The sequence below is a fragment of the Vipera berus genome, assembly GCF_964194415.1.
Source record: "Vipera berus genome assembly, chromosome: 2".
NCBI lineage: Eukaryota > Metazoa > Chordata > Lepidosauria > Squamata > Viperidae > Vipera > Vipera berus.
The window spans coordinates 35,715,909-35,730,101 of NC_138203.1; the positions used below are offsets into that span (position 1 = coordinate 35,715,909).

Sequence of the window (14,193 nt, forward strand, 5' to 3'; positions counted from 1 at the left end):
AACTTCCATAATTTTCAGACTGGCTTATGGCTAGATAATAGGGACGCGGTGGCTCAGTGGGTTAGGACGCTGAGCTTGTCGATCAGAAGGTCGGCAGTTTGGCAGGTTGAATCCCGAGCGCCGCGTAGCAGAGTGAGCGCCTGTTACTCATCCCAGCTTCTGCCAACCTAGCAGTTTGAAAGCACGTAAAAATGCAAGTAGAAAAATAGGGACCACTACGGTGGGAAGGTAACTGCGTTCCGTGAACCTTTGGCGTCTAGTCATGCTGGCCACATGACCACGGAGACGTCCTCGGACAAGTGCTGGCTCTTCGGCTTTGAAACGGAGATGAGCACCGGCCCCTAGAGTTGGAAACGACTAGCACGCATGTGCGGGGGAACCTTTACCTTTACTTTTTACCTTTATGGCTAGATAATTACAGAAATTGAAGCCTAACCCATCTGAAAAAAAATCATACTATATGAATATTCCCAATGGTTAATGGCTAAATTGATCCTAGTAAAGGTCTGGATTAGTCTTAATGCATTTTGATCAAGATCTTTGTTAGAGAAGGGGCTAACAAACACAATTTTTAGATACGTGGTTTGTTTTTTAGTATCTCTAAATTTGTAAGTGACACATGTGGAGCCTAACAAAATACTATCTGCACACAGACATCTTTTTCATTCCCTAATATTTTACTACTACATGAATATATTATACAGGTAATCCTCAGTTTACAACAATAATGGAGCCTGTCCATCAAAGCCATAACCTGTGAGACATAAAGTGGGTCACCATGACTAGACCCATTTTATACCTTTTCTGTGGCAATTGTTAAGGCAACCCATTGTTCATTATGGGAAAATACTGGCTTTCAGCAAAAACATCATAAATTGCAATCATGTGACCAAAGGACACTGCAAATGGCCATAAATGTGGGTTGGCTGCAGAGTGCCCAAAATGCAGTCACATGAGCAGCTGATGGACAGACTAACATATCTGGGAAGCCCCATTGGAGAAGGATGCAGTAGACTGTTAAAACACTGGCTTAACATTTGTTAATGTTAAAAGTGTTCAATGAACAAACTGTAGTTTAAAATCCTTATGCTAAGCAAGAATATCCAATCTTTCATGTTTATAATGGAACGTATAAGGGCAGCAGTATTTTGTAGGTTACTGCAGCTGAATTCAAATAAGCTGCTAAATCACAGATACAAATCACAGATGCTAAGCCAAAGCTAAATAAACATTAAGGTTTACATAATGTGTGATCCATTTATATATAGACATATATATCTCCAATCAAACAAGACTTGGTTCTTTTTTGCAGCTTCATTCAATATCAATTTAGAAAAAATGAATGGCTGACGTAATTGCTAACTGAAATGCCTGAGCAGCTAATTTTCATACAAGAAAAAATTTGATATTGTCTATCATTTGCTAGCAGATGATACCACTCTAATGGCAGAAAGTGAAGAGGAACTAAAGAGCCTCTTGTTGCAAGTGAAGAAGGGGAGTGCAAAACTTGGGTTGAAACTAAACATTAAGAAAACCAAGATCATGGCATCTGGCCCTCTCAATTCCTGGCAAATAGATGGGGAAGAAATGGAGGTAGTGACAGATTTTATTTTCCTGGGCTCCAAGATCACTGCAGATGGGGACTGTAGCCAAGAAATTAAAAGACGCTTGCTCCTGGGGAGGAAAGCCATGGCAAATCTAGACAGCACACTAAAAAGCAGAGACATCACCCTGCCAACAAAAGTGCGTATAGTCAAGGCTATGGTCTTCCCAGTTGCAATGTATGGCTGTGAAAGTTGGACCATAAGAAAGGCTGAGCGCCAAAGAATTGAAGCCTTTGAACTATGGTGCTGGAGAAGACTCCTGCGAGTCCCTTGGACTGCAAGGCGATCAAACCGGTCAGTCCTAGAGGAGATCAACCCTGACTGCTCTTTAGAAGGCCAGATCCTGAAGCTAAAACTCAAATACTTTGGCCACCTAATGAGAAGGAAGGACTCACTGGAGAAGAGCCTAATGCTGGGAAAGATTGAGGGCAATAGAAGAAGGGGACAACAGAGAATGAGGTGGCTGGATGGAGTCACTGAAGCAGTAGGTGTGAGCTTAAATGGACTCCAGAAGATGGTAGAGGACAGGAAGGCCTGGAGGAACATTGTCCATAGGGTCGCGATGGGTCGGACACGACTTCGCAACTAACAACAACATCATTTGCTAAAAGTTCACCAGCTGCTTGATCTGCTCTGTTTGTAGTGACTGTCTTCTTGTCAACAGAGCTGTGTTCTTGAAGTCTTTGGGATAAGTGGGGGCTGTTGGAATTAGGGGTTTTTGTCCACAGGAAGATATGTTATTCATCTTGTAGAGATCAGAGACTGGGGCGTGAAGGTTCACATTTAAAGGAGGGAGAAAGCTAGGTCTAACCAGGGCAGTGTGATCTGAACCCCGTCTCTCTAGAATAGCATGACTTCTCCTGCTTAAGAAACTGGGAGGCATGTTTTCAATCAATTCTTTAGAACTTGAAGATAGTGATGGAGATGGTGAAAGCAGCTTTTTCTTCCCTAGAAGTAACTTGCTGTCTTCTGTAACAGGGCCTAAGTTAGTTAACTGTGAATCAGAGCTATAGTGGTTTGCACCCAGGTTTCTCCTTTGAACAATGCTTTTCAGGTTTGAAATGAAGTTCATATGGGTCAAATCCAAATTTTGGTCTGAAGGAATTTCACTCCGACAAGTCTCACCAAAAAGTGAATTAGAGTTTGTTTGTTCAAAGCTTTTCAAGAAATTAAGGGTATCCTTAATATCAATGCTGTGATGCCTAGTGATATATCTCTTAGACAGGGCTAGATTATTGATTTTAAAACATAACTCTTCTTCTGGAGTTATATCATGAAGCTCTTCTTGTAAACTAGATATTTGATTCTGATTCAAGAGTGGAGAGGAAATTTTCATCCAAGGCTCAGAGTAAATTTTGGTGTTTGGCATTTGAGGACCTGTATGTGATTTTATAGAAGGAGAATGCTGTTCAGATGCAGCTTCTTTTCTTCCAGGATGACTCAGTTCTTTGAAATTAAACAGAGACTTGTTTGTGTCATTTGAATCTGTAGGAGGGGACAAAGTTGTTTTAACTTCTACTTCAGATGGAGAAGTACAAGAACTTGAAAACTGACATTCATCAACATCAGGAGGAGGCACATTTAAGAACTGCCTGGTTCTTTGCTTTCCAGATGGAGATCTGTCTTTGGTAATGATTATAACTTCTTTTCCCTTTGATTTACAAGCATCTAGTATAATTTTTAGAGTTTCCTTATCCTCTGAATTCACCGAATATAGAAGAACTGTATTTCCTGAATGGTCTTGTAAACTTAAATCAGCTCCATTTTTAATGAGCAAAGAAACCACTTCAGGTCCAGCTTTCTGCAAGCAGGCATGCATCAAAGCTGTCTTTCCAGTTTTGTCTTGTATATTTGGATCTGCATTATTTTCCAAAAGATATTTCACCATTTTGAACTTGCTAGCACTCTGATGGTCTACATGTTTTGTTTTACAAGCAACCATTAAAGGTGTTTCACCATGATTATTGCTTTCATTAATGTAGGCCCCACCTTCTAACAATAATCTTGTAAGACGAAGTCTTCTGTGATAAACAGCTTTAATCAAAGAGTTGCCATCTGATGAAAATTCTGTGACTTTTTCCATCCTTTTTTCCAAGTGATGGTTAGAGCAGCTGAATGTGACCTAATTTTAAGAGAAGTTAAACAGGAAAAAGAATAGAATATTAATATAACACCTAAACATTTAAATGTTTATTTGACAAGGAAAACAAAAAAGGACTCTTCTGTAAAATAATTGAACCTATTTTTAATAAAAAAATAATTATATGTATCCTATATAACTAGCTTTTAGGTAAATAGTAGTGCTGTAGGCAATTTGAACATGAGGATCCTATGAGAAGAATTAAAGATTTATCATTTAAGCCTAAAATAAAACCAGTATCCCAGAGGAAAAGTAAATTAGCATAGCTCCATTCCCCTGAAACCTGTAATCTTATGGAGGATGGAATAAGGGCATAGGCAAGTGATATTCTAATACATGCAAAATTACGGGGACTGTTTGTCTTTCCCCAACGCTTATTTTTCAATCATCCCACTACATGTTCCAGGGATGTGTGCAGGGGCATTAAAAAGGTCAAGATGGTAATTATAACCATGCAATCGGAACTCTCCTCCTTTTTTACATGAGTTGCAATCTCACGGCTGGAATGTTGACCTTTCTAAGCCACCTTTCCTGGGGGATAGCCTGGCATTTTCTGAACACGGTAACTGTGCCTACCAACCCTAAAAGGTTGGAAATCCTGGCTCTAATCCCAGACTGCTTTCTAACTTTGCATGTATATCCTCACAAACACGTCGACAGAAAATGGTAGAAAACAGAATAGAGATATCACTTTCTAAAAGCAGCAACAGAAGAATGCCTAATAATTTTTTATACTAAAAGACTTAATCCTTCCAAAATTAGTGTCCCCTAGAAGTTAAAAAAAACAATTACAAAATGCAAAAAATATGGACTCTGAAATATCAGACAGTTCCCACTTCCACACAATATGTATGTTTAATATTTATGTATTTAGCTCTTGTTTTTGTCTTATAATATTGAAAAATAGTTCTCTTAATTCTAGACCACAATTAACTAGTAACATGTGTACTAAGGCTCACAGAACAGGAGCAGATGACATTGACCAGTCTACAACGCTGATATGGTGTACAGAATTTAGAAATTGGTAGGAATTGCATAGTAAAGTTATACTTTACAAAAATATTGATTTTCCTTAATTAGAATACAATGCATACGGTAATTTCAGAATTAATTAAATACTGGTATTAATTTTTGTATACTATTCAGCATTCTTGTCGAATACTATTCCCTGCATTTTAAATTTGGAAATAATTCCAGATACAGAGAAAACCAGTTATCAATACCAGATATTTTTTCCTAAATTTGGAGCAGGATGTGCACAGAATGGAAAATGTATTTTATTTGAATCCTGGAATAAATAATTTTTCAGAAATCTGGTAAGCCATAGGTCAGTCAAAGCAAAACCTGTAATGTTTGATTTTATTTTAGGTTTTGGCAGAAAAAAATCTGGAGAGATTCTGGAGTAATATTATTGGGTTAACAGAGCAAGGCTGGTGTGTAACTGTCTCCTTCTTCCCATAGGAACTCCCAGCGCAGCAGATCCCATCAACCTGCCCACCACCCCATCTTCCATCTATGACACGGCTGTCAAACCTGATCGAGTCGCGTGACGTATCATGACTTATCACAATGGTTTTTTTTGCCTTTGCAGAACTGGGGTGGGCGTGGCCTGTATGTGACGCATCTGGCCTGCAGGCCACCAATTTGACAGCCCTGGTCTATGACATGCTGCTCTTCAACTGCCAACATCTTTGGATATTTCTTTTTCTCCTCCTCTCTCAAACTCCTTCTATTTTAAACAATTGCATTTCTATCCATACCTCAACAAAGCTACTCTATCATATCTGAAACACTCATTTTGCTTTGGATACAGACTATCTGAAAGTAGCTCTTCTACATATAGAATAGTTTGTGCACAAAATGTTTTCCCTATTCTCTATTGTTACTGAAACAATAATGTTCTTGTAGCCAAGGTAATCCGAACATTTATCTGAATGATTTGTAGAGACACTTTTGTTCATTGTGCAATAAAGTTATTTTTTCCATTGTAGTTAAACAAGGTACGCTATTGATTACAGCCACTGTATGGTGCAGTTCTACATAAATATGATACATTGGTGAAGTAAGAATGTCACTTATGTCTCCAATTAAATGAACTGTAGAATCCATTAAAGAATGAGTGTTTTGAAGAAGCAACAGAAATATTAAATAATTTTTCCATCTACTTTTCAGCAGCCACATAAGTATTATATTTACAACATACTGCCTCAATGTTTTTCTATTTTTTATTGTGTGTAAAGGACTGTGTTGCTGAAATTGTTGTCATAGTTTTAAGTCATACAATATTTACTGGAAGAGCATGTTATTGTCAATAAATTGATGAACCCCAGCTGTACAACTCATTCTGACTCAGAATTATATCTGGGAACATCTTCTCTAGATAAAATTTACCCATCCCATATGTCTGAGTTGGGAAGCATTGAGTGCACTCTCACACCTTCTAAAGCAATGCAATGGGGTCCAAGAAACTCACTTTCTCTGTAACTACCCCAGAATTGTGGAAAGGCCTACCCCTCATATGAGTTTTGCTCCATTTTATGACCTTTCCTGCCATAGTTGTTAAGTAAATAACTACAGTTAAGTTAGTAACATGGCTATTAAGTGAATCTGGCTTCTCCATTACTTTCCTCGCTGGAATGTTGCAAAAATGATTACCATCATAGCCACCATAAATACATGGCACTTGCCAAGAGTCCAAATTTTGATCACTTGACCATGGGGATGCTGCAATGGGAGAGCCCATGGAATTTCAGTCCTAAGTGAAACACTTCGTGCAGCAGTTATCCTGTGTACAAGGAGAATGGGAGCCAAATCACCTCTGTGGGAAGAAGACTGCATAGCCTGGCACTCATATAAATCCTCTTCTATATATTGTACTGGTTTTCTTCAATGAGGGCATTTTCCAAAGCCACTTTCATAATGATCAAAATAAATAGGTAGATATATAAGTTGATTTTGAAGAATTTATGAAGAATATAATTGCTTTAGAAAAGGGAAGTGATTGGCAGGATCACTAATGGGATGTGCTGGAAAAGACAAATATAATCGCCTCCCTATAAGCATAGTTGTCTGGCAAAAAATGATTGTGAATTCAAAGCAAGAGTTAAATTTAATTGCAATCAAAATTCAACAATACACAATTTAAAGGTAGAAATCTTTACTGTAGTCAATTGCACAATTTCATCACTAAGCAACAACTCCATTCCAATGCACCTCCAGGACTTTTGCATTTTGTAGAAAATGGAACAGCAAATTATATTAAATTAATTCTAGAATGACAGACAGATCATCCATAACAACAACAGATCTTCACGGACTAACCAAGAAAACGAATTTGCCATTTTCATTTCATATGTACAATGAGCCTGCTTAAGAAAACTTCAAGCAAAATAGATATTATAAACATCTTAAGAGGTTAAAAAATAACATTCTAACAATTAGAGAAAATTTATTTTATTGCCAGCCAATATTTCATTTGCTTGCTCTGTTGTTAAATGAGTATATAACCTGAGCAATGCATTCAAATGCCTATCTCTACTCTTGACAAGCAGTGTTGCCGATTTTGTACAAAAAGATGGTTACTGGAGAGGCACTAAATTTGAAGTCATTTCAAAGCATGCACAATATTCTTCTAACATCTGTGACATGCAGAAAATTAATTTTATCTCTGCTGAACTTTTCAATGACGTTTTTGAAAAGAATAAAAATATAGAGAATATCTGCATATGATCTCTTAGAATTAGTGATGATTGAATAGCACATTCCTCTGCAGTATTCATTTTTTTAAAAAGAAATCAGAGAATTGGAAGGATGCATTTAGGCTAATGAGTCCAATTTTATTAGTGATGTAATCCTAATTAAAGCTCTCTCAACAGATGGCTGAACTTGAACACATCCAGGGAAGAGGAGTTCCAACCTTCCTTAGAAATTGATTCAACTACTAAATTTTCTAATATTCAGTCAGAACCTCCTTCTTGTAACACAAGAACATTATTTTATGATCTTCATTCTGGAACAAAAGAGAACAGGCTTTCGTTTTCTGTTTCACCCCTCTTCATCCACGTAAAAAGGTACATTCTTTTAATTTCACCTCATAAAAATAGGTCCAAATCATTCTCACTACCCTTCTCCAGTATTACAGTTTGTCTGAATCTTTCCCAAAAATCTTTGATAGTTTCTTGTTCTGACAAGATCAATAATTATGTGTCATCAAATTGGTGTGAACTCTTAATGACCATAGGGTACAAATCATTAGTTGTAAAAAAAGTTGAAATAGGTCAACCCTTTAGGCAAAGGAATACAGTAATTTGCAAATACTGCAACCCAATGTAGTTCATATACTATATACAACAATCCATAGATTACTTATACATTCATACAGTGGTGAATGGATGAATGTAAGATTTTCTAATTCAAGTTTGAGAACATACTAAATATTTTAGCCTAAAATACTGTGTGCAAACAACCAAAACATATATCACTAAGCTAGTTGAAAGCAACACACTTCACTACAAGATGACTTATACCAGGCATGTCAAACTGCTGGCTCACGGGCCGGATGTATGATACTGAAACCGCACCCACCCCATGGCCGGCAATGGGGAAAAAGACATGATACCTCACATGACATCACATGATGTTATGAGTTTGACATGCCTGACCTATACCACTGGTTCTGTATGGTACAACAATTAATAAGGAAACTTTCAGGCATTTAATACCTGCATAGTACAAAACCATTTTCAAATATAAGTGATACTAACTTGTGTAGATTGGTTCATCACATTGTAACAACATCATCATTGTAGCAGTAGTAGTAGTAGCAGTAGTAGAGTTGGAAGGGACCTTGGAGATCTTCCAACCCCCTGCTCAGGCAGGAAAACCCATACCATTTCAGAGAAATGATTGTAAAACATGTCTTAAGAGATTAGCACTATGCAAATATAGCCAACTAAGAATATTGTGGCACCTTAAATATGTTTATAGCATTGGAATCCATGAAAACCAATCTAGGTAAAGGTAAAGGTTCCCCTGCACATGCGTGCTAGTCATTTCCAGCTCTAGGGGCCGGTGCTCATCTCCGTTTCAAAGCCGAAGAGCCAGCACTTGTCCGAGGACATCTCCGTGGTCATGTGGCCGGCATGACTAGACGCCAAAGGCGCACGGAACGATGTTTACCTTCCCACTGGAGTGGTCCCTATTTTTCTACTTGCATTTTTACGTGCTTTCGAACTGCTAGGTTGGCAGAAGCCGGGACGAGTAACAGGCACTCACTCTGTTATGCAGCACTCGGGATTCGACCCGCCAAACTGCCGACCGTCTGATCAACAAGCTCAGCATCCTAACCCACTGAGCCACCGCGTCCCTGAAAACCAATCTAGTTCCACATAAATTTGGGTTATCCTGTCACAGGAATATACAAACATTCCTAAGTGGACAGGTGGATAAGGAAAAGTTGTAGAGCCAAGGTTGCCTACCCTCTGATCTAGTCTCTCTATCTCTGTCTCATAGAGTAGTGAACTGGATGCATTGAGAAACCCACAGGCCTGTACTGAGGTAATAATTTCCTTCCACTGTAAATTCACAGCAATCAGTACATAAAGAATGGTTCCTGTGACTGAAGAGGCAGCAAATGGGCATCAATAGTAATAGTTATAGGAGCTGACCTTTCATGAACCTGTTTTAATTTCTGTAAATTGATTGCCAAAATCATCCAAACCGCAGTTAGTGAATTTCAATTTAACTATTTATTTATTTTTTATTTATTCATTATTCATATATACCCCCATTTACAGAAACAAAAAAGATAGGATGTTTTGAGCAATTCCACTTTTATATTGGTTCTATTTTCTATTACAGACCCTATCAATAGGATGTTATGCAAATCTTACTGAAATAAAATGCAGTTGATCCTAATGATACACATTCACCATTAAGCTTCAAATCTGTATTCAGAAATTAACTGGTCCTAAATCAATAGGCACAGAGTAAGGTTCAGGGCTGTAAAAGCAGGTCATTCCTAATAACTCAGGAAACAACCTCTATCGAACAGATACCTGGTCATCTTTAATATGAGTCATTACTATATCAATAGGCACAATATTGCATTTTTTAAAAGATTAGCTATTAATAGGTTTGAATCCAGGCACGTAAGCCACTTAAAACAGGGGTGTCAAACTCAATTTCATTGAGGGCCGCATCAGCATTGCGATTGCCCTCAGGGGGCCGGGTGGGTATGGCCAGGGTGGGCGTGTCCTGCTGGGTGGGCATGGCCAGCTCTACATCGTTCGCATCAAGGGTGCCTATGGGGGCCTGGGCAGGAGTGGGACACATCTGAGGGTCTCTGGCAGGAGGAGGGTCTCTGGGCCAGGGCCAAGGCAGTGGGGGCCGTTCCCTCACTGTTTCCAGGATGGCTTCGCGGGCCACATGAAACCACTTTGCGGGCAGGATCCAGCCCCCGGGGCCTTCTGTTTGACATGTCTGACTTAGAGTAACTTCAGTGATTGAGGCAACAGAAAGATAAACATTTACCTCAACACATGCTATGCATGAAATCTTTGTACAGCTGTTAAAGAGACCCTACCATAATTTTGGAGTTTTTCATTTCCTGAACTACTTATATAGTAATCTTAAAATAACCTTTGTAGAAAATTAGACCCTCTCTTGCCCCCAACTGCACTACTTTATAGCAATCTAAGAGAATTTAACTGGGGTAGGCAGAGTATTATCACCAAAGTTTACTCCACCTTTGCATTCTAGATGGATTACACTACTTTTAATTAAGTATAACTATGGTATTCTATACAGTAGAAATACAACACTTTGTATAAATTTCTCACACGCTGCAGGGAATTATAAAATGACAAAATGAAAAGCGAACAGAACAATCCTTCTCAAAAACCCTGTTCTAGCACAGGATTAAGTGCTGCTTTCTCAAACATAAAACGCCACAATTCCCATAAACCCCATCCAGTGAGACTCTACTCACACAGATCAATACAGTAGTTTATTATTATTATATTTGTATACCGCCCTTCTCCCGAAGGACTCAGGGCAGTGAACAGGGCACATATAAAATACAAGGTAAAGGACCCAAGTTGAGAAACGCTGTGCATATAAAGCAGTCGGGTTCCTATTCTGCTTATTCCAGGATCAGCCCGCTCACTTCGACCCACCTGGCTCCCAGTTAAACCGGACTAAACTCACTCATGACTGCAAAAGATACCGCGCGGGGCTCCGCTTAAGCGCCTTCTCGCCCACCTCGTACCACCCTCCCCAAAATCCCGCCAGCAGCCTGGAGCTACCCTCTTAGGCACGAGCGGACGACTTAGGGCGGCTCTACAGCGCACAACTGAGTGAACCGTCCGGGGCGCTCGACGGGCGGCAACCCAGCCGTTACCGTACGAATCTGTCGCAATTGCAGAAAAGCCAAGGAGCCATTCCTAAATTGCTCTGTCTTCTCTCCCACGACCCCAGGGTTCGCCGCCCTACTTGAAGCGCTTACTTGCTTGAAGAAGCGGCCGTCTAGGCTAGGGGCTAGGAGCGGAAAGCTACCTTTTCTAGCCTCAGGCTCTCTGTGCTTCTCCTCCGCGGAGGAGAAAAAAACGGACGGGAAGAAAGAAGGGATAGAAGTAACCCGGCTGGCTACGGCCCTCCCAATGGTCACACTGTCCGGAGCAAATTTTACCTCCTCCTCGGTTCCAAGCGGAATGACGGCTCCGAGTAGGTGCAGCTCGACTCCGATGAGGGAACGACTGTCGTTTGCGCGCAGAAGAAGCCGACTCAGGGAAGGCGTGCTTCCCTCCAGAAGCCGCGAAAGCAACCAGTGGAGGGGACGCGGGCACGCGCAGTCTCCCCCAGGCCAGATTATTAAGGGGGAAAAGTCGTTCAGAGTTGAAAGGGAAGCAGATCTTTAATAGAGGCTGGATTCACACGTGAATCGTGAGCACGTGATTTCTTTTAGTTATGGTTGTTGAAAAAGCCACATTTAGTTCATAAACTCGGATGGATGAGAATCAAGCAAACATGCTCAGCCCGAACCATATACCATTTATGATTTAAATTGATTTTTCAGCTGGTCTGGCTTATTACTGTTGTTGCTACACAGCCAAACGAGCTCTATTCCTTTCATTTGCATTTGAAGGAGGAAATTTCCAGAATTGCATCTTCCTAATCTGGGATAGTAAGATGCAGTTCTGGGAATTGTGCTTTAAATGTAAACGAAAGGAAATAGAGCTCGTTTGGCTGTTTAATGATAACTAAGTATTAAACTGGCCAACGTACTTTAGCATTGAAGGGTTCTGGAACAAAGGGAAATTGTTTCGTCTACCTGTGCTGTCTTGCTTTTTGTAATCAGCTTTTGCACCAGAGAAATTTTATGCAGGTGTGGGAAACATGTACATGGATGGGATATTCTGAAGGAGGGAATAAGGGAGTATAGAAGAATGACTGATGTCTTTCTTATGATGTAATGGCTCTGTTGTCTGATTCTCATTGGTTTACAAAGTTTATAAAGCAATGGTACCAATTTCCTAATGCGTAGCACTTCTGGCCATAACTCTGCTAGCATTCCAGATTGTTGGCGACCCAGCTGCTTAATTTGAGCAAATAAAGTGCTGCTTGATCAAGAAGCCTCTGCTTGGGTTATCTGATTAGAGTGATATGGTATCTCAAGTTCAAGTAAGGGACTGGAACCTTACAGTATGTTGCATGGATCCTAGTTCTCAGGATTAATTTACAGTTTAGCATGTCATGTAAACCTTCAGAAATGGTTCCTTGGGCTAACCGTTTTAAAGTTAAACATAAATAAGCCTACTGTATGAATCCAATAATATAGTTTATATATTGCATGGAAGAAGTCTTGTGTTTAATCCTTGATATCTTAAATCCATGTTTACCATGTTTTACACTAACCATGTTTGTTTTCCCATCATGCTGGCTTATTAAAAATCTTGTTGAATTTAATTACGGCAGCAAGACTTTTAGTAGGTCAATATTGGAAGAAGGAGGAACTGCCGACTATAGAAGAATGGACTTTAAAAGTTTCTGACCTGGCGGAAATGGCAAAGATATCGGCTTATTTGAAAGACCATTCGCAACGTTATATTACGGAGTGGAAAAAGTGGATTGATTACATCCAGAACAAATATGGGACCAAAAAGTTTCATTTAGCATTTGCATAAGTTTTGATGTGATAATAGTATTGCTTGTAGTCATTTTATATGAGCTAGAGTGCGATAGACTTAATAGTTTATTGTTGTTAGCATATGGTTGTTTATGACTGCTTTTATTTTTATACCTTGTATTTAGATCTGGGAAGTTGGGGATGGGGAGGGGGGAAGGGGAGGGGGGAGGGTTAGGAAGGGATGGGTAGGGGGTGGGGGGGAGGGGTTGTTAAAGATAAAATGTATTGAAAAACTTTTCAATAAAAAAAAATCTTGGTTAGAAACTAGTTTTTTGTAATATCAACCAAGTTGATCAGTTATGCTGCATTAGATAGATTATCTGAAAATGGGTTATAGAAAAACAAAATGTGGTTTGCTTACAAAGGCATTAATGAGTTTTATGAAGCCACCCAGTGCCATGTAAACCATCTTGTGTGTGAATCCAACCATTGAGGTTTATTAAGTAAAAGTTAGTTAAGACAACCATAGTGCATTGTATAAATACAGTTTGTATAAGGCAGCTTTCCATATTCTATAACACACAGAGGAGTTTGAAAGAGATATTTGCAATTCTTTCTGGTGCAGCAAAGTATCTTGACAAGATTCTGGACTAAAACCAGATAAGCTTCTGCATGAATTTGATTTACAATGGAGTGAATTTTATAATATTGATTCTTAAGCAAATCATAATACCACACTCTGGGCTGACCAAAGTCCATTGTTTTGTTTCTCACAGTGGCCAGTTAAATGTCCAGTGCTCACACAGTCCCTCACACCATTGTTCCCTTCAGCTAGTATTTGGAGGTTTTCCACCCTCTGCTCAGAGATAACACTCAAGCTCAGGATCAGAAGCACCTGATAGAAGAGGCAGAGAAACTAGAGATCAAATTGCCAACATACGCTGGATCATGGAGAAAGCTAGGGAGTTCCAGAAAAACATCTACTTCTGCTTCATTGACTATGCTAAAGCCTTTGTGTGGATCACAACAAACTGTGGCAAGTTCTTAAAGAGATGGGAGTACCAGACCATCTTATTTATCTCCTGAGAAACCTATTTGCGGGTCAAGAAGCAACAGTGAGAACTGGACACGGAACCACTGATTGGTTCAAAATTGGGAAAGGAGTCCGGCAAGGCTGTATACTATCACCCTGCCTATTCAACTTATATGCAGAGCACATCATGAGAAAGGCAGGACTAGATGAATCAAAAGTTGGAATTAAGATTGCCGGGAGAAATATCAACAACCTAAGATATGCAGATGATACCACTCTAATGGCAGAAAGT

At 39.5% G+C, this 14,193-nt stretch overlaps 1 protein-coding gene across 1 annotated transcript; it reads right to left on the reverse strand.

The window, feature by feature from the left end:
* Positions 1–2,208: 2,208 nt before the first annotated feature.
* ANKRD34B (ankyrin repeat domain 34B) lies at positions 2,209–3,687 on the reverse strand (the record flags this gene model as incomplete). The annotated part of the gene is made up of 1 exon (XM_081315745.1): positions 2,209–3,687. One exon carries the CDS (start codon positions 3,685–3,687, stop codon positions 2,209–2,211), a length of 1,479 nt encoding a protein of 492 aa, XP_081171871.1.
* Positions 3,688–14,193: the final 10,506 nt, after the last annotated feature.